The sequence below is a fragment of the Amblyraja radiata genome, chromosome 31, assembly GCF_010909765.2.
Source record: "Amblyraja radiata isolate CabotCenter1 chromosome 31, sAmbRad1.1.pri, whole genome shotgun sequence".
Taxonomy (NCBI): domain Eukaryota; kingdom Metazoa; phylum Chordata; class Chondrichthyes; order Rajiformes; family Rajidae; genus Amblyraja; species Amblyraja radiata.
This window is the reverse complement of record NC_045986.1, coordinates 15,407,823-15,431,382: the sequence shown is the minus strand read 5'-3', so window position 1 is coordinate 15,431,382 and position 23,560 is coordinate 15,407,823. Positions and strand designations below refer to the sequence as shown.

The window sequence follows — 23,560 nt, the reverse complement described above, 5'->3', positions numbered from 1 at the left end:
TCCATGCATCAAAGCCCTCCAGTCAATCCTGGCTGAGAGTTTGCAGGGTGCTGGACAGTTGTGTATTTTCCTTTGAAAATTGCAATTCTGAGTCAATTCAGACTGATGTTGCATTTAAATTATTTTCTTAGTACTCTTTCTCAATTCTTACACAATACTTTCTAGGGAAAAACTTGTCATTAAACACACACAGCCAAAGCTTGCAGCTGTTTTTTTTTTAATACAACTGGGGAAAGATAAGAGTTGATTGTTTAAAAAACCTCCTTCTTCCAATGAAGAGTCCCCTGAGACAGACGCTGGGCACACAGACTCGTTTCTCGGTATTGTCAAACATCACATACGTTGAAAAATAAACTAACTTGGCTTTCACCTTTGACCAAAATGTTTATGCTGTATTCTTCTTTGTTCTGAAGTCACTGTATGATGCTTCAACGTTCCAGAATTGCCCATATCCATTCCCTTCCTCATGCACGCACGCACGCACACACACACGCACGCACGTACGCACACACACACACACACACACACACGTACACACGTACACACACACACACACACACACACACACACACACACACACACACACACACACACACACACACACACACACACACACACACACACACACACACACACACACACACACACACACACGTTGCTTGCTTTTCCTTATTTGGTCACAGATTCCCCTTTTGCAAGAATCAAGTCATTTTCAAGCAGCAGGAGTTAACCTCTTCACCATTTTTATGGATTTGGGGCCAATCTGATCTCAGTCTCAGCTCCTGCCTGTTCACCACAACTCCTGAACTTTTTATTTTTGCTGTAAATGTAAAGGGCCTGTCCCACTTTCACGACCTAACTCACAACCTTTTTTACTCGTGGACATTTGTATCAGGCTAGAAAAACGCCCCGACCTACTTGATGCCACGTGTACCTATGACTAGCATCACGACCTACCTATGACCTTCCTACGACCTCCTACGAGCTACCTACGACCTCGTGACGACCATGCTGCGAGTATGAGTCAAGGGCAAACTCGGCAGAGGTCGTGAATTAGGTCGTGAAAGTGGGACAGGCCCTTAACACTATAACGCCATAACACCATATTCCAACATTGTTCACAGTGCACTTACACCTGGGTGATGGTGGAGGCAGATGAGATAGTGGAGTTTAAGATGGTTTTACATAGGCACATGGATATGCAGGGAATAGTGGGGTATGGATTACATGCAGGCAGAGGAGGTTTGTTCATGGTTGATCTTGGCATCATGTTCGGCATGGACACTGTAAACCCAAGGGCCTGTTCCTGTGCTGTGGTTCACGGTCTCCTAAGTTTGATTATTACTTAATAGGTTTCACCAGAAGATACTTGGAAACCGTTTTAGGCAATCAATAATCTTTAACTGAACACATGTGTGAAGAATGTAAGTCATTTGAGGATTATCATTTTGTTGAATCTTGGGCCAACCATAGAACAGAGCAACGTGGGATCAGGCCCTTCAGCCCACAATGTCCATGCCGAACATGATACCAAGGTAATATAATCTCCTTCGCCTGCATGTGATGCGTACCCCTCCATTCCCCACATAACCACGTGCCTATTTGAAGGCCTCGTCAGCACCAATATTGCATCTGCCTCCACCACCACTCCTGGCACTGCTTTCCAGTCACCCACCACTATGTGAAAAACATGCCCTGCACATCTCCTTTAAATCATGCTACTCTCACTTGAAAGCTCTGGCCTCTCGTCTTTGACATTTCTTCCGTTGGAAAAGATTCTGACTGTCTCCCCTATCTAAGCCTCTCGTAACTTTGTAAATTCCCATCAGGTCTTCCATCAAACTCCGACGCTCCAGAGAAAGCATTCCAAGTTTGTCCCTCCTCTGCTTATAGCTATTCACTGATCTGGGCAGCATCCTGTTGAACCACCTCTGCTTACATGTGATCCATATCACCTCCATTCCCTGCATATCCATGTGCCTATCTAAAAACTTCTTAACTGCCACGATCACACCTGCTTCCACCATTTGCCCTGCAGTTCATTGCAAGCACCCACCATTTTCTGCGTAAAAGACTTGCCACGCAAACCTCCTTCAAACTTTGGCCCTTTCACCTTAAAGCTGCGTCCTCCAGTCTTTGACATTTACACCCTGGGGAAAAAAAAGTTATGACTGTGTAACTTTATATAATTTATCAGGTCTCCCATCAATCTTCACCACTCTAGAGAAAACAATCCAATGTTTGTCCAGCCTCTCCCTCTGGCCAATATCCTTTAAATCCAGGCAGCAGACTCTTCTGTGTAGGAAGGAACTGCAGATATTGGTTTACATCGAAGAGGATTCTCTTGAACTTCAACAGGTGTTCAGTAGAGAGCATATTGACTGCCTGCATCACGGCCTGGTTCGGCAACTTGAACGCCCAGGAGCGAAAAAGACTGTAAAAAGTTGTGAAAACTGCCCAGCCCATCACCGGCTCTGACCTCCCCATCATCAAAGGGATTTATCGGAGTTGCTGCCTGAAAAAGGCAGCCAGCATCATCAGTGACCCACAGCATCCTGTCCTCACACTCATTTCACCCCTGCCATCGGGAAGAAGGTACAGGAGCCTGAAAACTGTAACGCCCAGGTTCAGGAACAGCTTCTTCCCTACAGCCATCAGGCTATTGAACACTACAACCTCAAATAAGCTCTGAATTTCAATAGACTATTATTATTATTATTATTATTGCACTACTATTGTTTGTTTTTTTGTGTGTACATATGTGTGCGTGTGTGTGTGTTTGTGAATATGTGTATATACACACAGTGAACTTTTTTTCTCCCTCGTTTATTATATTGTTTACAGTGTACTATGTTTACATATTCTGTTGTGCTGCAGCAAGTAAAAATTTCATTGTTCTATCTGGGACATATGACAATAAAACACTCTTGACTTGACTCTTGAAGATAGATATAAAATGCTGGAGGAACTCAGCGGGTCTAGAGAAAAGGAATAGGTGACGTTTCGGGTTGAGACCCTTCGTCAGATGGATGCTGTCTACAGCCCTCACCTGTCTAAAGAAAGGGAAGTAACGACCTGAACCGTTACTTATTCCTTCTCTCCAGAGATGCTGCCTGGCCCGCTGAGTCACTCCAGCATTTTGTGTCTGTCTTCATTAACCTCATCTGCACCCTTTTCAAAGCCTCCATATCCTTCCTGGAATGGGGCGACTAGAAATGCATACAATCAAATTTAGAGGCACTATTTTTTTAAATATTTAAACGATAATTTAAAATGCGATGCCCACTCTCTCTCTCTCTCTGTTTCTCAGCAGAGGTTCTGCTGGCTGCTGATAACATTATGTAATTACTGTATTTTCTATTCAACTGCTCAATGGATTAAGTGACCTGAAGGAAAATAATTGTTCAGCAACTTATGTACAAATTAGTGATGCTTTTTAAACCAATTAATCTTACTTGTCAAATCCTTTGACAGTTGTTAATTTAGAAGAAAAAGTAGGACTTAACTCCGTGATATCCATCAGTGCTTCCATGGTGATGTGAGGAGAAACAGCCTTTGAAAGCTGTGTTACGGCATGTTACAGATTTATCGCCTGCCTTTGTTGCAGTCCCAGCGGCCTAACATGGGTCAAACTCCACCCTGCATCCCTGTTCCATGTGCTAGGAATATCCTAGACTAGATCCTCTATCCTAGAGGTGATTTGGGGTCATTGGTACACTGGGCACAACCTCAAGCAGGAAACACACTGTGTCATCAAGAGAACAAACAGTAAAATAAAGCAAATAAAATTTATAGCATCAAAACATTTTACTGCTTTGAGTCTGGTGTCTGGCATGTGAATAATGGGGCCAGATTGGACAATTTATGCTGTTTATACAATTGCAGAAGATGTTGGTGAGGCTGCACTGACAACACTGTCAGTCTTGGTCGCCCTGCTTTAGATGCCATTAGGTCTTTCCGCAGACTGGTTAGCACGCGACAAAAGCTTTTCACTGTACCTCGGGACACATGACAATTAACTAAACTGAACCGAAGCTGGAAAGAGAGCAGAGAGGATTTACGAGGATGTTGCCAAGGCTTGAGGGCCTGAGTCTTTATTCTGCCAGGTGGGGAATAGGAAAATCATGAGGGGAATAGATAGCGTAAATGTGCAGAGCTTTTCCCCCCAGGATAGGGGGAATGAAGAACTGGAGGGCGTAGGTTTTAAGGCGAGAAGGGAAAGATTTAATTGGAACCTGAGGAGCAACTTTTTCATACAGAGGATCGTGGGTGGATGGAAGTACAATAACAAAATTTGAAAGATATTTGGACAAATTCATGGATAGGGAAGATTTAGAGGGATAAGAGCCACATGAGTCAAACACAGGCAAATGGGACTAGCTCGGGTGGGGCATCTTGGATGGCATGAAGGAGTTGGGCTGAAGAATCTGTTCCCATGACCGTTCTTGTGCTCTTTCTGCATCTTGTCAAGTGCAGATTAGCAACGACCATGTCTCAGAAGTTGGCGGTGAATGCTTTGGGCTATCCAGAGAGGAAGCAAGGTGTTCTCGATATGTTGGTCTTCATTTGACCTGTCAATTGGGGTTAGGTTTTCAGTTTGCGGGCAGTGGGATAATCATCCATCTGGTGCTTATTGTTCTCACGACTGAAGATTCAGTGCCACTTTGATCTGGCCGAAGCCATCATGACTTTCATCCAAATCCACCTGCATTTATTAGGCTCCATATGTACTCATCATCTTACCCTCCTTCCTAATGTGAATTCATCCTTGTTTAGAGGCATAGGGTCATGTTTAGTGCAGGGCTTCTGCACTCTTGAGCTTCTAGACGTATGGTAGAGAGCATACTGACTGGTTGCATCATGACCTGGTTCGGCAACTCGAACGCCCAGGAATGAAGGAGATTATAGAGAGCGGTGGACACTGCTCGGTCCATCACAGGTACTAACCTCCCAACCATCGACAGAATCTATAGGAGGCGCTGCTTCAAAAAGGCAACCAATATCATTAAAGACTCACATCACCCTGACCACCCTCCCATCTTGCTCCTACCATCAGGAAGAAGGTGCAGGAGTCTGAAAACTGTGACCACCAGGTTCAAGAGTAGCTTCTTCCCAGCAACCATCAGGCTCTTGAACACTGCACAATCAGTGGCGGACTGGCCAGCGTGCCCGATGGCAAGTGGGCCCCTGATGAAGTGAGCCCCCTATATCAAGTGGACCCCTGATGAAGTGGGCCCCCTTTGTCTCCTGGCAACCAATATTTTTAGACCCAGTCCGCCACTGTGCACAATACTAACCTCAACAACTATGATCTTCTCGGGACAGTCATTGGTGGAACTACAGACTTTGTTTTTTCTTACACTAGTATTATGGTTATTAATTTATTGTTTTTTATTAAAATAATGACTATAATCTAAAAATAGTTATTATATATATAGGCCTCTAATGTTGCAGCAAGTAAGAATTTCATTGATTAGTACAGATGTCAGAGGTTATGGGGAGAAGGCAGGAGAATGGGGTTAGGAGGGAGAGATAGATCAGCCATGATGGAATGGCGGAGTAGACTTGATGGGCCGAATGGCCTAATTCTGCTCCTATTCCTTATGACCTTATGACCGTTGTTCCATTGTCGGTACATATGATAATTAAACACTCTTGACTCTTGTTTCTTGACGACTCAAGATGACATTGGCATTGTTTATTTTATTTTTTGTCAAAGTTCTTAATTATAACTGAGGGTTACACTTAGTTACAGTTCAGATTAGAGTTAGGGCTCGTTACCGTCTCTGCTTTTTAATGGATTTATATTGAGAATGTGCGGCAATAGGTGTGGCAGCAACCTCTGTGCTTGATGTTAACTGGATCTTAACTGAGAATGCACCAATTTTCTGGTGTCACGGGATATTTTTTACAAACCGACATGTTGCATTATTAAAGGAAAACTTTAGTCTATAATTATTCTCAAAGGCCGTGGCTCTGTGTGAGATTTTTTTCTCCAGTTTCACTGCCCTTGGGCATTGGTGAATTAACTCCATTCAGTATTACTACCGCATACATTATGAAATACTTTGAAATAAAATCAATATTGGCTTTTATATCTCTGGGTGTGGAAGGACAGCTGACCTTGAATTTCTAATTTATTGAGTCGTGCGATAAGATCAAGACAAATAAAACCATGCTGGTGACAGATTTGCAGCATTGCTGCCTTTCCTCTGAATTGGTTGGGACTGAAATGTTATTAAAACCGAGAGTCTTTGGAGTTACGGGCTTTGTTTCCAATGAAGTGCGAAGAATTATAATGAATAATGGTCCTAGTTCGAAACGTCATCTGTTCAATTCCCTTGCGAGATGCTGCCTGATCCATTGAGTTCCTCCAGCACTTTGTTTTTTGCTCAAGATTCTAAGCATCTGCAGTTCCTTGTGTCCCCATTTTACATCTACACTGCAAAATCTCCTCAAATTATGTGTCGGAAACAACTGCAGATGCTGGGTTACACTGAGGATAGACTCAAAATGCTGGTGTAACTCAGCGGGTCAGGCAGCATCTCTGGAGAAAAGGAATAGGTGACGTTTAGTATTGCCATAGCTAAGCACATTCCTGATTAACATAGTGTACAGTAATAATCTTGCTTCTTGTTTAGAGTGTCTCCAGATTATTATAAAACTCCACCAATTTCGCTACAGGAATGCCACCATTATTCTTCCTTCGTCTAGTTTAGTTTAGTTTGGAGATATAGCACGGAAACAGGCCCTTCGGCCCACTGAGTCCGTGGCGACCCGTGATCGCCGTACACTAACAATATCCTACACACACACACTAAGCACAATTTACAATTTTAATGAAGCCAATTAAACCTACAAACCTGTATGTCTATGAAATGTGGGAGGAAACCAGAGCACCCGGAGAAAACCCATGCAGGTCACAGGGAGAACGTGCAAACTCCATACAGACAGCAGCCGTGGTCAGGATCAGGCTCTGGAGCCGTAAGGCCGCAACTCCATTGCTGCACCACCTAGACAGTATGTGACTCCAGACCAGTGTGGACTATGAAGTGGTCCAGTATTGTGGGCCAGCCGAAGGACAGCACCATCTGGCCTCGATGGCCAGACCCAACTCCCATGAGGGAATTTTAAAAACCGTAGCTTAGTGTTACAAGTTTATGCAAATCAGTTTATTTATAACCAATTGAAACAACACTGGAGAATAATTCGAGTTCAGAAAGAACAACTTGCATTTAAAAACACTCATTCAGCATGTCCCAAAGGTCTCCACAACCAGGGAACTACCCTTGAAGTGTAGACAATGTTTCAACGTAAGAAAAACAGTCAGTTCCAAAGACCAGCAATGTAATCATACAGACAATTTTCACCCAGGGAGGTTGTTTGAGGGGGGTAACTATTATCGAGGAAACTCGGGAGAATTCACCTGATCTTCTTCAGTGCAGCTCTCCTTCTGAGAGCACAGTATAAGGGCTTCACTTAAGAGCCACATACTAAATAGGTACTAAGGGCCTGTCCCACTTACGCGATTTTTTCGGTGACTAGCCAGCGCCCGTCATAGTCGCAGCAGGTTGCCGATAAGTTTCAACATGTTGGGAATCCAGCTGCGGCCAGAAAAAGGTCCGACTCTTTGGGCGACTACTCACCACCAAACAGTCGTCACATGTCTTTGTTTGGTGGTGAGTAGTCGAGAGAATCAAGAGTATTTAATTGTCATATGCTCTGGGAAAGGAACAATAGAATTCTTACTTGCTGCAGTTTTACAAGCACATTAATGCAACAACACAACAAATAAATGTACAATAATCCAAAATATAATAAATAATCAGTGACACTAGTTAACTAGACCACGATAGTACAAACCACAGTACAGGGTATAACCAAAACAAAGATAACAGCACTGTGTGGTACAATTGTAGGCAGCGTGGTTTAAGAGCCTGATGATTGATGCGCAGAGGATGTTCTTGAACCTAGAGTTTGCAGTTCTCAGACTCCTGTATCTTCTTCCCGATGGCAGCAGTGAGATGAGGGGGTGATCAGGGTGGTGTGGGGGCTTTGATGATATTAGCTGCCGATTGAGGCAGAGCTTCCTGTAGATCCCTTCGATGGTGGGGAGGTCAGTAGCAGTTGTCGGGCCAGGCAATTGTATTGCGACCAATTTTGGGCACCATATCAGAGGAAGGATGTGCTGAATCTAGAGAGGGTCCAGAGGAGGTTTACAAGAATGATCCCAGGAATGAGTGGGTTAACATATGATAAGGGTTTGACGGCACTGGGCCTGTACTCACTGGAGTTTAGAAAGTTGAGGAAGGACCTCATTGAAATGTACCGAATAGTGAAAGGTTTGGATAGAGTGGATTTAAAAAGATATATATACTAAAAAAATAGGTGCAGGAGTAGGCCATTCGGCCCTTCGAGCCAGCAACGCCATTCGAGGTGATCACGGCTGATCATCCAAAATCAGTACCCCGTTCTGGCTTTCCCCCCATATCCCTTGATTCCCTTAGGGCTATTCGGTTAGAGCTAAATCTAACTCTCTCCTGAAAACATCCAATGATTTGGCCTCCACTGCCTTCTGTGGCAGAGAATTCCACAGATTCACAACTCTCTGCGTGAAAATTATTTTCCTCATCTCAGTCCTTAATGGCCTACCTCTTATTCTTAAACAATGACCCCTGGTTCTGGACTCCCCCAACATCGAGAACATTTTTCCTGCATCTACCCTGTCCAATCCTCTGAGAAATTTATGTTTTTATAAGATCCACTCTCATTCTTCTAAATTCCAGCGAATACAAACCCCGTCAACCCATTCTTTCATCATACGTCTGTCCCGCCATCCCGGGAATTAACCTGGTGGACCTTCGCTGCACTCCCTCAATAGCTATAATGTCCTACCTCAAATTAGGAGACCAAAATTGCACACAATACTCCAGGTGCGGTCTCACCAGGGCCCTGTACAACTGCAGTAGGACTTTGTTGCTCCGAAACTCAAATCCTCTCGCAATGAAGGCCAACATGCCATTAGCTTTCTTCACTGCCTGCTGTATCTGCATGCTTACTTTCAGTGACTGATGTACAAGGGCACCCAGGTCTCGTTGCACCTCCTCTTCTCCTAATCTGACACCATTCAGATAATAATCTGCCTTCCTGTACTTGCCACCAAAGTGGATAACCTCACCTTTATCCACATTATACTGCAACTGCCATGCTTCTGCCCACTCACCCAACCTATCCAAGTCACCCTGCAGCCTCATAGCATCCTCCACGCAGCTCACACTGCCAACTGGCTTTGTGTCATCCGCAAACTTAGAGATGTTACATTTAATTCCCTCGTCTAAATCGTTAATAAATATTGAAAACAACTGGGGTTCCAGCACCGAGCCTTGCGGCACCCCACTTGTCACTGCCTGCAATTCTGAAAAATGCCTGTTAATTCCTTCACTTTGCTTCCTGTCTGCCAACCAGTTCTCTATCTATGTCAATACCCTACCCCCCAATACCATGTGCTCTAATTCTGCACACTAATCTCTTGTGTGGGACCTTGTCAAAGGCTTTTTGAAAGTCCAGATACACCACGTCCACTGGCTCTCCCTTATCCATTCCACTTATTACATCCTCAAAAAATTCCAATAGATTTGTCAACCACGATTTCCCCTTCATAAATCCATGCTGACTTTGACTGATCCCGTCACTGCTTTCCAAATGCTCTGCTATAAAATCTTTAATAATCGACTCCAGCTTTTTCCCCGCTACCGATGTAAGGCTAACTGGTCTGTAATTCCCTGTTTTCTCTCTCCCTCCTTTCTTAAAAAGTGGAGTTACCCTGGCCACAGGAACCCAGGAACTGATCCAGAGTCGAGAGAACATTGAAAACAATGCATCCACGATTTCTAGGGCCATCTCCTTGAGTACTCTGGGATGCAGACCATCAAGCCCTGGGGATTTATCTGTCTTCAGTCCCAACAGTTTACTAAACACCATTTTCTGACATGTGGATTCCCTTCAGTTCCTCCCTCCCATTAGATCCTCGGTCCCCTAGTATTTCCGGGAGATTTTTGTGTCTTCCTCAGTGAAGACAGAACCAAAGTACTCGTTTAACTGTTCTGCCATTTCTTTATATACTAATATAAATTCACTTGTCTCTGACTGTAAGGGACCTATATTCGTCTTCACTAATCGTTTCCTTTTTACATACCTAAAGAAACTTTTACAGTCAGTTTTTATATTCCCCGCAAGCTTTCTTTCACGCTCTTTTCTCCCCTTCTTTATTAATCCCTTTGTCCTCCTCTATTGAGTTCTAAATTTCTCCCAGTGGTTTGTTGCTTCTTCTGGCCAATGTACATGCCTCTTCCTTGGATTTAACACTATCCTTGACTTCCCTCGTCAGCCACGGTTGAGCCGCCTTCCCAGTTTTATTTTTTCGCCAGACAGGGATGAACAATTTCTGGAGTTCATCCATGCGGTCTTTAAATCTTTGCCTTTGCATCTCCACTGTCAACCCTTTAAGTATAATTTGCCAGTCTGTCCTAGCTAATTCCCGTCTAATACCTTCAAAGTCTCCTTTATTTAAGTTTAGGACCCTTGTCTCTGAATTAACCATGTCACTCTCCATCCTAATGCAGAATTCCACCATATTATGGACACTGTTGCCCAAGGAGCCTTGCACAACAAGATCACTAACTAATCCTTCCTCATTACACAATACCCAGTCTAGGATGACCTGCCCTCTAGTTGGTTCCTCTACATATTGGTTTAAAAACCCATCCCATATACATTCCAGGAAATCCTCCTCCTCAGCACTGTTACTAATTTGGTTGGCCCAATCTGTATGTAGATTAAAGTCACCCATGATAACCACTGTACCTTTGCTACACGCATCCCTAATTTCCTGCTTGATGTTATCCCTAACCTCCCTACTGCCGTTTGGTGGTCTGTATACAACTCTAACAAGCGTTTTCTGCCCTTGGCTATTTTGCAGTTCTACCCATACAGATTCTACAGCATCCAAGCTAATGTCTCTCCTTGCTATTGCAGGATGTGGAGAGGATGTTTCCACTAGTGGGAGAGTCAAGGACCAGAGGTCATAGCCTCAGAATTAAAGGACGTTCCTTTAGGAAGGAGATGAGGAGGAATTTATTTAGGCAGAGGGTGGTGATCCTGTGGAATTCTTTGCCACAGAAGGCTGTGGAGGCCAAGTCAATGGATATTTTTAAGGCAGAGATTCTTGATTAATACGGGTGTCAGGGATCATTGGGTGATGGCAGGATAATGGGGGTAGGAGGGAGAGATAGAACTGCCATGATTGAATGGCGGAGTAGACTTGATGGGCTGAATGGCCAAATTCTGCTCCTATCACTTATGACCTTATGACCTTCTGTCTACCACTCTGCTGCCTGGACTAAGGATACCAAGAGTTACCCGCTGAACTGAAACGCTTGGGATGACAGTGCTGAAGTTTAAGATCCCAGGAAACCAACATTCCAAGGTTTATTATGTATAATAGAACACAATTTATATTAACATCAGAATGTTCGAAACTGAAATTTAAAAAAAAAATTTCTGGAAGTACTCAGGCCAGACAGGATCTGTGGAAACCTAAATGGTCAAAATTTCAGATCAGTTAGAAATGCAACACGTTTTAATTAGTAGACAAGTGGAGGCTGTTGAAAAAGGAGAAGGAATACCTAAGGTAAAGGTAACGAGACTGAGATTAACAGAAGTGGTGATAGTGCCAAGATGAGAGTGGTGAACATTTGCTGATCACAGTTTATTTGTCCAGAGGAGAGATGTTTCCACCAGTGGGAGCGTCTAGAACCAGAGGGCATAGCCTCAGAATAAAAGGACATACCTTTAGAAAGGAGATGAGGAGGAATTTCTTTAGTCAGAGGGTGGTGAATCTGTGGCATTCATTGCCACAGACAGCTGTGGAGATCAAGGCATTGGGAATTTAAAGGCAGAGATTGACTGATAGTTGATTGGTAAGGGTGTCAGGGGTTATGGGGAGAAGGCAGGAGAATGGAGTTGAGAGGGAAATATAGATCAGCCATGATTGAATGGCAGAAGAGACTCGATGGGGCGAATGGCTCTCTTCTGCTCCCATGACATGAATTTATAAATAGAGGGAGATAAATGAGAGTGGAGGAGTGAAACAATTACTGCTTGAAAATGATAGGTATATAAAGGACAGCAGTTGGTGGGAATATGAGATAAAAGGGAACGCTGCCCAAAAGATCACACAGTTGACTTTGACAGCTGACACAGATGGATGACTTTGCAGAAAAACTCGCCAGATATGACACCATCAGAAAAAGTTCCCTGCAATTGGAAATATAAGGAACCGCAGATGCTGGAATCTTGCGTAGAACACAAAGTGCTGGAGTAATTCAACAGGTGAGGGAGCATCTCTGGAGGACATGGATAGATGACGTTTTGGGTCGGGACGCTTCTTCAGATTCCGTGGTGGGGAATGGAGATGTAAAGGTTCTAGACATCCATGGTAAAGAGCAGGCAATCGGGGCATAGGAATTTAATGCCCCTGTCCCACTTAGGAAACCTGAACGGAAACCTCTGGAGACTTTGCGGCCCACCCAAGGTTTCCGTGCGGTTCCCGGAGGTTGCAGGTGGTTGCCGGAGATTGCAGGTAGTGGAAGCAGGTAGGGAGACTGACAAAAACCTCCGGGAACCGCACGGAAACCTTGGGTGGGGCACAAAGTCTCCAGAGGTTTCCGTTCAGGTTTCCTAAGTGGGACAGGGGCATAAAGTTACTGAAGTGTCGAAGAGCGTGTGAAGTGTCTCAGATGTAGGTTGGAAGGCACTGGACCCAGGGGGTACAAGATAAAACTGATGTTGGTGAGGTTACCTGAGATTGTTGACTTAGATGTTGGGCACTGTTGTCTGATGTGTGTAGTTCCTTGAGCTTACCATGTTGACAATAGACAATAGACAATAGGTGCAGTAGTAGGCCATTCAGCCTTTCGAGCCATTCAATATGATCATGGCTGATCATCCCCAATCAGTACCCCGTTCCTGCCTTCTCCCCATATCCCCTGACTCCGCTATCTTTAAGAGACCTATCTAGCTGTCTCTTGAAAGTATCCAGAGAACTGGCCTCCACCACCCTCAGAGGCAGAGAATTCCACAGACTCACAACTCTCTGTGAGAAAAAGTGTTTCCTCGTCTCCGTTCTAAATGGCTTACCCCTTATTCTTAAGAGTGTAAGAGAATGAGAGAAGTAAGGTGAATTAAAGTGAGAGGTGAATGTATCAGCTCAGGATCATCGTTGCGGGTTGTATGGAGGTGTCCTACAAGACCATCAGACAATTCATTTGGATTCTTCAAAGCAGAGGAGCCCACACATTCAACATTCACATCAAATGCAGAAGAGCTTGCATTTGGGAAAGCAAGGGCTGATTAGGCAGAGTAAAGGGCCTGTCCCACTTACGCGATTTTTTCGTCGACTGCCGGCACCCGTCATTAGTCGCAGCAGGTGGCCGAAAATGTGCAACATGTTGAAAATCCAGCAGCGACCATAAAAAGATACGACTCTTCGAGCCATTACTCACGACATGTCGCAGGGTGACGCCTGTATGGTCGTGAGTAGTGGCCTAAAGAGTCGTACCTTCTTCTGGTCGCACCTGGAATTTCAACATGTTGAAAATTTCCGGCAACCTGCTGCGACTATGACGGGTGCTGGCAAGTCGCCGAAAAAAATCGCGTAAGTGTGACAGGCCCTTAAGCGTGGCTTTGTGTGTGTAAAATTGTGTCTCACAATTTGTTTGAGTTTTTTAAAGAGGTGACCAAGAGGATTGATGAGGGCATGGCAGTAGACATGAACTTTAGCAAGGGCTTTGACAATGGTGCACTTTGTAGACTGGTCCAGAAGGTTAGAATACATGGGTTCCAGGATGAGCTAGTCAATTGGATACAAAGTAGACACCAAAGATCCTATAGCGGAGCAAGATAGACCACTCCTGCTAAATGCAATGGGCTGACGTGTAGTACGCAACGGAGCGGAACGTGGGCCTTTTTTAAATCCATTTCAGTAACCCGACCCGACTTTGGCTATCCCTCTCGCAGTGTAATCAACGTTGTGGGGGGACAGTTTGTGTTAATAAATTATCATTCTGAAAATGAGGAGATGATTTTTACCAAAGACCTTTTATTTTTACGAGGATGTTTCCGTAACCGGCTTCCGTCTCCGCACTAGTATCTTTGCTCCGCTATGGGACCTTTGGTGCGGAGACGGAAGCCGGTTACGGAAATGGGGCCAAAAATTATCCATGAATCTGCCCATGACTGTACTATGTCTTTTTCGTCGAGTGATCTATCTTGCTCGCTATAGGATCTTTGGTAGACACAAGAAACTGCAGAAAAAAAAGACACAAAGTTCACATAGGTGGATACGGGTGAGGGGAGTGCGGGTTAATTGACGGATGGTTGGACAGAGGCCAGAGATGAGAAGACAAAAAGTGTGAGATAAGGATAGAAGAGGCGTGAATTGTGAAACCAGAGGAAATAATATACGGTAGGTAGAAGCAAAGATCCTATAGCGGATCTTTGGGTAGAAGAGTACGGGAGTGGGAAAGGAGGGGAGAAACGGCATCCACATCACTTTCCAGACTTTGTCCTGCCTTCACCTCGCTTCTTTCTACACCCCCCCACCAGCACAATTAGTCTGATGAAGGGACCTAAAACATCACCTATCCATGTTGTTCTCCAGAGATGCTGGATAATTTTGGACACAAATTTGGGCTGGTATTAGGGGTCTGAGGGTAGTGGTGGAGGGCTGTTTTTCAGATGGGAGGCCAGTGACTAGTGGCAGTCAAAAGCAGTTGCAAATTTTTGTTTTTAATTGAAAGTTCGGAGCTAATCCCAGGCTTTGATTGTAATTCCTGAGACATTGAGCATTATTCCCACACAGCTATGAGGGAATATCAATTCAGCTAAATAACCTATCAAAAATGATAGTGTAGAAACAGTGTAGAAACTGCAGGTGCCGATTTACAAAGAGAAGACTCAAGGTGCTGGAGTACTTTAGCAGATCAATCTGGGATGAAAGGTCCTGACCTGAAATGTCACCTATTCATGTTCTCCAGAGATGCTGCCTGATCCGTCGAGTTATTCTAGCACTTTGTGTGCTTTAAAAAAATCTGAAATGAAAATCTGGTATCAATAATCAGCATGAAAGTGCCAGATTGTTGTAAATATCCATCTGGTTCACTGGTGTCCTGCTGGGTAGGACATCTGCTGCCCTGGTCGACATATGATTCCAGAACTACAGCATTGTAGCTGACCTGAACGTACCTCCCTGAATAGATCAGCAGGCCACTCCAGTAGATCAGGGCATTTGAGGATGTGTGATAGATGTCGGCCTTGCCATTGACACCCACATCCCCTGGATGACTAAGTAATAAAATACTCATAAATACTCCAACCAGATGTTCTATGGCTGAATATGGAACATAGAACAGTACAGCACAGGAACAGGCCATTCAGCCCACAACATCTGTGATGATCATGATGCCAAGTTAAACTGCCTACACATAATCCATATCCCTTCATATTCATGTGTTCCACTCAAAACCTCTTAAATATCAATATCACGTCTGCCTCCATGCACCCATCACTCTAAATAAACCTACCCCACACATCTTCTTTCAACGTTGTCCCTCTCTAAAAGCTATGCCATACAGTCTTTGACATTTCCAACCTGGGGAAAACGTTCTAAGTATCTATCCTATCCCTGCCTCTCATAGTGTTATATACTTCTATCAGGCTGCTCCTAACCTCCAACGCGTCAGAGAAACCAATTCAAGTTTGTCCAATCTCTCCTTATAGGTAATATGCTTTAATGCAGGCAGCATTCTGGTAAACTGCTTCTCCACCCTCTCCAAATCCTCCACATCTTTCCTGTAATGGGGTGACCAGAGCTGCATACAATATTCCAAATGTGGCCTAATCAAAGTCCAATAAAACTTCATTACTTCCCCACTGAAGCCTGCATTCTTTTCCGCTAACTGTTGCCACTCCTTATTTTGTTTAGCTAATTCACATTTTGTAATTTACAACATCTTTTTTTGTTCAAATAATCCATGGCGATTGTTTGGCGATTTTATCTCGAAGCTGTTTAAGTGGAAGTTAGATGTTTGATGCTGTGGGATGTCCTGAAGTGTTGGAAAACCGTAATGGAAATACAAGGCGAATGTTTTAAAACCTGTTATTAAGTTTTGAAGCCTTGTACCTTGTCCTTCTCCTTCTCAACGGATCTCGTGGGAACAAGGATTCTGAGATAGTGGCGTTTATGAGGCTTTTAGACAGTAGCATGGATGCTCAGAGAATAGAGGGATATGGATCTCGTGTCAGCAGAGATTACTTTAACTTGGCAACATGGTTGGCATGGACATTTTTGTTGGCTGAAACACCTGTTCCATTGCTGCATGTTCTATGTTAAATGCAAAGAAGCATTTGGATCAACATTCGTGTGTGGATGACATGCAAAGGCTTAAAATTCTCCCTCTTCAACTTCTCTCCCAATGTCGTTTTCAAAATATTATCCTCAAAAGTCCTGATCCCTTACCGTGCAGGAATGTATTAATATTTGTTCCTAATGAACACAGTCAGCCTCCTGAACCCTCCAAGGTAGAGACCTCCAAAGGTTCACAGTCCTCTGAGTGAAGAAATATCTTCCTATCTCAGTGCTTCACAGCCCAGTTTAATTATCAAACTGTACCCACTGGTCCTCGACTCCTTGTTCAGGAGAAAGTCCCTCCCTAAATAAAAGATTCTTAAACATCACAATCACAATCACAATAATATTTTATTAGCCAAGTGTGTTTTGCAGCATACAAGGAATTTCATTTGCCAAGTCAGTCATACCAATAAAAAGCAATGGAACACACAAAATACATTTTAACATAAACATCCACCACAGTGACTCCTCCGCATTCCACACTGTGATGGAAGGCGAAAAAAAGTTAAAATCTCTTCCCTTAGCTCTCCCGCGGTCGGGGGCCTTGAGCCCTCTGTTGACGGGATGATGTTGACTCCCGTAGCCGGTGGCGTTTTGGCCCTCCACATCGAGGCGATCAGCTCCTGCATTGGGGGGATGTCTATTCTGGCCCCGGGTCGGGGCTGGTTGAGCCTCTGCGTTCGTTGGAGCTTCCCGACTCGGCCTCTCCCGAGACTGCGAGCTCTTGATGGTAAGTCCGCAGGCCGCGGTTGGAGCGATCCCAGGCAAGGAATCGGCTCCGATGTTAAGTCCACGCTCTGCGGTGGGGCCCAAAGTCAGTCCGAGGAGGCCTCCAACTCCGTCGATGGTAGGCCAGAGATGCAATCCGAAAACTAATCGCATCTCAGGCAAGGTAAGAAATTGAAATAAAAGTTTCCCCTGACCCCCTCCCCCTCCCCCCACATAAAACAAACCAGAGAACATTTACACAGACTTTTAACACGCATTAAAAAATGTTTTAAAGACGAAAGATGAAAAAACAGACTGTTGGCGGGGCTGCCAATTGTGCGGCGCCCCTGGTGGTAGGACCCTGCATTCCAGGAGACTCTAGTCCTCTTGCTATTTTCACCATTTGTACCCTTCATTATCACCACGTCCCGAGCCAACAATGGACCATAGTGGACTCCATATTTCCTGAGTCATCGATGTACAGTTGGCTCTGCTTTGTTCTGTATCTTCTCATATGTTTAGTTTCCCTCTCCCCAACTCTGTCTGATGAAGGGTCTCGACCCGAAACGTCACCAATTCCTTTTATGCGGAATCACTGTCTGACCCCCCAGTTACCCCAGAATTGTGTGTCTTCAATGTAAACCAGTGTAAACTGAAACAGTTCCTTCCTACACAAACTATTACTGAATGTGGACATCACAATTTATTTCCTATGACAGGAGTGAAATAAGAGTGTGGCCGGGGTGGTGTGTGTCCTAGATGACGCTGGCTGCCTTTTTACCACATATAGATCCCTTTGATGGTGGGAAGGTCAGTACTGGTGATGGACTGGGCAGTGTTCACTACTTTTTGTAATCTCCTTCATTCCTTGGCATTCAAGGTGACAAACCAGGCTGCGATTACACCTGTCAATATGCTGTCTATAGTACCCCTGTAGAGGTTCAACTGAGTATTCCCACTTACCCATCCACTTTGTACACACTAGGGACAATTTACAGAGGCTAATTGACCTACAAACCCGCACGCGTTTGGGCCATGGGAAGAAACTGGAGCATCCAGAGAACATGTTGTCATGGGGAGAACATGCACACTCCACAGACAGCACCAGAGGTCAGGATCCAATTTTGGAACACTCTACCAGCTGGGCCACTGAGCAGAATAAGTTCATATGTTCTAGGAGCAGAATTAGGACATTCCGCCCATCAAGTCGGCTCTGCCATTCAATCATAGCTGCTCTATCCTTCCCTTTCAACCCCATTCTCCTGCCTTCTCACCATAACCTTTACTAATCAAGAATCTACCTATCACTGCCTTGTTTAAAATATCCATTGACTTGGCCTCCACAGCCCTCTGTGGCAATGAATTTCACCACCCTCTGCCTAATCCCTCATCATATTTTCTTCCGAGGCTTTGACCTCTGGTCCCAGAGTCTCCCACTAGTGGAACCACCCTGTCCACTTCCACTCCATCCAGGGCTTTGGTGCATGAAGATAGCGTAGAGAAAGGGTTTACTGAGTAAAAAGGGGACTACTCACTTTGTTGATTAAGCTGTGTCACAGGTTATGGGGGGAAGGCAGGAGAATGGGGTTAGGAGGGATATAGATCACTCGCGATTGAATGGCGGAGTAGACTTGATGGGCGGAATGGCCCAATTCTACTCCCTCTATCACATCATCTAAGGTAATCACCTTGTTGGGGTTGAACTGTAGCCCCCCCCCCCCCCCCCCCCCAAAAATTATTTTGGAATTAGAGGAACAAATACCCTGGCAAAGTGGTTCTTCCAGATGAAATGCTGTAATAAATCTTTTTATTTACGTTGTGAGGGAAAGACAAACCGTTGTGAAGAAGGGCCCCGACCTAAATCATCGCCTGTCCATCTCCCTCCACAGATGCTGCCCGACCTGCTGAGTTCCTCCAGCACTGTGTGTGTGTGTGTTTTTTCCCCTCTCTCCAGATTCCAGCATCTGCAGTTCCTCGCGTTTCCATGAGACGCTGCGAGAGGCTCGGGTCGGCTTTTTTTGCTGGCCCCGATCGGGTTACGTTACAGCTCAGGGCACCTGACCCCAGCCTGAGTCAGAGCCGGAGTTGTTCATGTCACTGGGTGTTGCCTGGCGCTTACTTTCTCTCAACCCCCACCCATCTTCCCACCCATAGCTGGAGCTCGGCCAGCGAGGGGAGGGAGCGAGCGACGGTAAGACTCTCTCTCCCCCATCACCATCATCATGTCCCCACCCCCTGGCCCGGGCCGCCTGCCAGCGAATGGAAGGGTGGCAAGCCCATCACACACCCCTCGTACGTCACCGCTGTTACCCAATCCCATTCAAACTGGCGACACACAAAGAGGAGACCAGGTTCCCGGCTGCGGCCGCAGAAAGCCATTGCTGGCGACAGAGGCAGAAGAAGGATGAGCTGATCAAAGTGGAGCAAAGAGAACAGACCTTACCGACTCACCGACACACACGTATACACACCGACACACACACCGACAGAGTGGAAGACCCTTTATCGAGAGGGAGAACCTTAAGCAACGACAGAGGCCCGACCAAGAGAGAAAGAGAGGACTTTTTTTAACGAGAGGAAAAGCCCCTTTAAAAGGGGGAGAAAAAGTCTTTATCGGGAGAGTTCGGGCTTCATCGGGAGACTGAGAGAGACAGAGATTCTACCGCGACACAGACTTTAGCGGAGAGAAGAGACTTTTTACCGCGGCTGATTTCCCGACTCCGGGAGCCGGCCGCACACACACACACTCACACACACACAGAGGGAGAGAGAGCGGTGTTTACCGGGACAGATCGCCTGATACCGGGACACAGAGAAGCGTCCTTCCCCGGGACACCGCAACCGGCCGCAGGATGGGCGATGAGAAGGTAGGAAACATCCCTCTACGGGCGTCTGGTGGCCAGCGGCCCGGCGCCTTGAGGGTGGGGGGAAGGGTGTTGTTAACGCCGGGGTGTGGGGAGGAGAGGCCGGTCCTTGTGAGCTAACGCGGAGTGTGAATGGACACAGCGGCTGAGACCATCCAGCCCCGCGGGTCTCTCCCCCCCAACGCCCTTCATGTAATCTGAACCGCCACTTCCGTAGCCGGTCGGCCCATCTCTCTTATACTGGCCCAATAGAAGGGACGGGGGCCGGAACTCCGGGATAGGGGTTCCTGTCAGCGCTCCCAGGGGGTGGGGGTAGTTCCTCTCCCCTTATCCCGCACCACAACCCCCCCACTGGAGGTCAGTCAGTCCCTCCAGCAGGCTGGGCGCTTCCGCCTCGCTCCTCCCTTCTCTCGGCTCCCTCGTGTTGCAAGACACAATGATCTGGCCGGGCAGAGGGTGGGAGAGGGAAGGGCGGAAATGTGGAGCAAGAAGTCGGCGACTGGGCGCCGAGCTCTTGTCCTGTTTGTTGGAACTGCTCTGGCAGAACGTCACAGAGCCGCTTGTGTTCGGTGGAGAAGGGAGAGCTCTTTAATTAATGAGTAGAAAGACTAGCCGCCTGGCTTCGTACACAGCATTAAAATGCTCTTTTTCACCCGTAAACCCTTCAATATTTAGTCTTGTGGAGGGGGGAGGGGGGGTTAGGTTTATTATTGTCACGTGTACCGAGGTACCGTGACAAGCTTGGGTTTTGCCCTCAAACCAGCCAACATTATACATAGATACAATTAAGCCAAACTGAAATACAATAAATAGAGCAAAGGAGAAAACACAGAGTGCAGAATATAGTCAGCACCAATTTCAGAAACAATAGGGTATACGAATAATAAGGATACTATCCAGCTTATGGATGGAAGGGTCATTTACATGCCTAATAACAGAAGGGAAGAAGCTGTTGCTGAGTCTTGTGGTTGTACTTTCAAACTTGTGTAACTCTCCGTTATCTAAGACTTAATATAGAGGAAGCATTTGGAATATCGAATTCAGGGTTGGCCGCCCTGGCTTAGGGATCATGCCATTAAGATGAAAAGAGTGCAGAGAAGATTTATAAGAATGTTGCCAGGAATCAAGGGCCTGAGCAGTAGGGACATTTTGGGCGGGCTAAGAATTTATTTTGGAGGGCATTAGGCTAAGAGGCGATCTTGGAGGATATAAAGAATCGTGGGTGGGGGGGAATAACTAGGATGGATGCACCGAGTTTTCCCCCCCAGTGTAGGGGAATCAAGAACTGCGTTTAAACTGAGCGGGGCAAGATTTAGTAGGAAACATAGGCATCTGTTTCACTCTGGATGGTGGATACATGGAACGAGCTGTCAGGGGGAAGTAGTTGAGGCAGGTAGAATAACAACATTTAAAAGACATTTGGATAAGGGGCAAATGGGACTAGTTTAGATGGGCATCTTGGAAGTGTTGGACTGAAGAGTATTTTTTTCTGTGTTATATGATTCCATGGGTTCCTTTTGATTAAAACGGGATGAAATTTAAAAATCAGATTGAAATCAAGTTGTTCGAAACAACAAGTCCGATCGACATCAAATCAGAAAACGCGGGAAACGCTCGGCAGGTCGGAGACCTCTCCATAAGCGCCCCGGTCTCAGACCCACACCTCAGCGCCGCCCCCTGCATCTCCTATTTCCAACTTATTCTGCTTTTAGCTTAGATTTCCAACAGTTGCAAGTAATTTTTGTTTATGTTTCACCAGTCCATTTGAAAACATTGATGCCATTAGATTAAAAAAAACCTCTATGCCTTTGTTAAATCAGCGGGTCTGCATTCAATATTCTACGAATTCAATTCGCCGAATTCGATGCTCTGTGTGGCTAATTCAATGTTTGATTGATTAGTATAGTGTTCCTTCACAACTTAGCTTTCGAAGCAGCTCCCAGATACCCGTGATCGCATCAGAACACTAAATCTGCAGGGATTTAGAAGTCTGAGCGAAGTAAAATCTGTTTTAACATTCGCTGGTATTTAGTGTTATCTCCAGGGGATTTCTGTTTTGGGGGATGCCCCCAATCTCTGCTCTAAGGTTGACTCAAGGCTAAAGAATTACTTTATTTCTTTAACTGAAGTAGTCTGGAGGACCCCGACCCAAAACATCGCATATCTTCAATCTGAAGAAGAGTCCCGTCCCGAAACATCGCCTGCCCACTCCTTCCACAGAAATTACCTGACCGGGTTGTCCCTGTTGGAACCGTGTTCAAGATAATCTCAGAACGCCTTACTTTTACTGCTAACTCCCCAACTGACAGGTTACAACATTGTCCAAGGGCCTCGGTGTAAAACAACATTCCCCAGGCGCGTTGGACTGACTCAGGCTGCATCATCCGAGTGTAGCTGCCTCTAGCAATTGTATAAGTCCGACGCTGTGTGTGTTTGAGACAAGTGGGGCGTGCGATGTGTACGTGAGGAAGTGAGCGTACCTCGTCGCCCAGCTCTCAGACAACAAGCTCTCGGTCTGTGAGGTTGCCCTGTGATTTCCGGTAGGGGTTCAGTCCTGCTTTCTTCTCCCCACCAAGAGACTCTTTCTTTTGATTTCTTAGCTGGCAGAAATCTGCAAGTTGCCAGTTATGGTCACTAGCTTTGCAGATGAAACACGTCCTTAAGAACTATCGATCTATAACCAAACTAGGAAGGGGATGAACGGTGGATTTTTTTTGTTTATTGCTGTTTTACACTGATTTATGATGTTGGCCTTTGTGGGTGATTTGTTACAACGAGGGCATTAAATGAGATTTTAATAGTTTCTGACAATAATTTATTTCCCCCCTTCTGGCTGTTGGTGATGAGACATCAGTCAGCGGCCTGAACAAGGCGGACCTGCCGGCTGGAATCACGTGAAAGGATATCAGAGCTTAAATGCTCTCAGGAATATGTTGCTGTAGCAACAGCGAACATCATAAATTCTTAATCAGCTCAATCTGTATCTAACGGGGGCGGGGGGGGGGGGGGGGGGGGGAGACTCCTGCTGGTCTTCTATCAACTAACATAACATGTCTCCACATTTACTATCTGAGTATTTTGTACGTAAAACTGACGAGATCAGTTTCCTGATTAATCCTGGCATTTGTAGGTAATCCCCAATTACAAAAAAAGAGAGACACAGGAGACTGCAGATGCTGGAATCTTGAACAAAAAAAATAACAAGCTGCTGCAGGACCTCAACTGAGTTCTTCCCAGTACCTCAGTCATAGAGTCATGGAGTATGCAAGCAGGCCCTTTGACCCAACTCGTCCATGCCATCCAAAATGCTCATCTAAACCTTTGTCCCGCCGAAGATAGACACAAAATGCTGGAGTAACTCAGCGGGTCAGGCAGTATCTCTGGAGAAAAGGAATAGGTGATGTTTCCTTTTCTTTTGACTATTCCTTGTCTCCAGAGATGCTGCTTGATCTGCTGAGTTACTCCAGCATTTTGTCTATCGTTGGTGTAAACCAGCATGTACAGTTTCTTCTTAAACATT

The 23,560-nt window shown here is 45.4% G+C and overlaps 1 protein-coding gene across 3 annotated transcripts in view; it reads left to right on the top strand.

Annotated features, from left to right (window-relative positions):
* Positions 1–515: 515 nt before the first annotated feature.
* The window catches only part of slc2a1 (solute carrier family 2 member 1), a 58,222-nt gene continuing 35,177 nt past the window's right edge, over positions 516–23,560 (top strand). Inside the window, exons 1-2 of one of the 3 annotated variants that reach the window (XM_033047864.1) lie at positions 516–530; positions 19,946–20,043. In XM_033047864.1, the coding sequence (XP_032903755.1) occupies positions 20,029–20,043 (15 nt within the window). In that variant the 5' untranslated portion in view covers positions 516–530; positions 19,946–20,028. Of the gene's footprint in view, positions 531–635; positions 655–19,444; positions 20,044–23,560 lie in introns of those variants that run through there. The other 2 variants (XM_033047865.1, XM_033047862.1) reach the window with 2 other exon arrangements.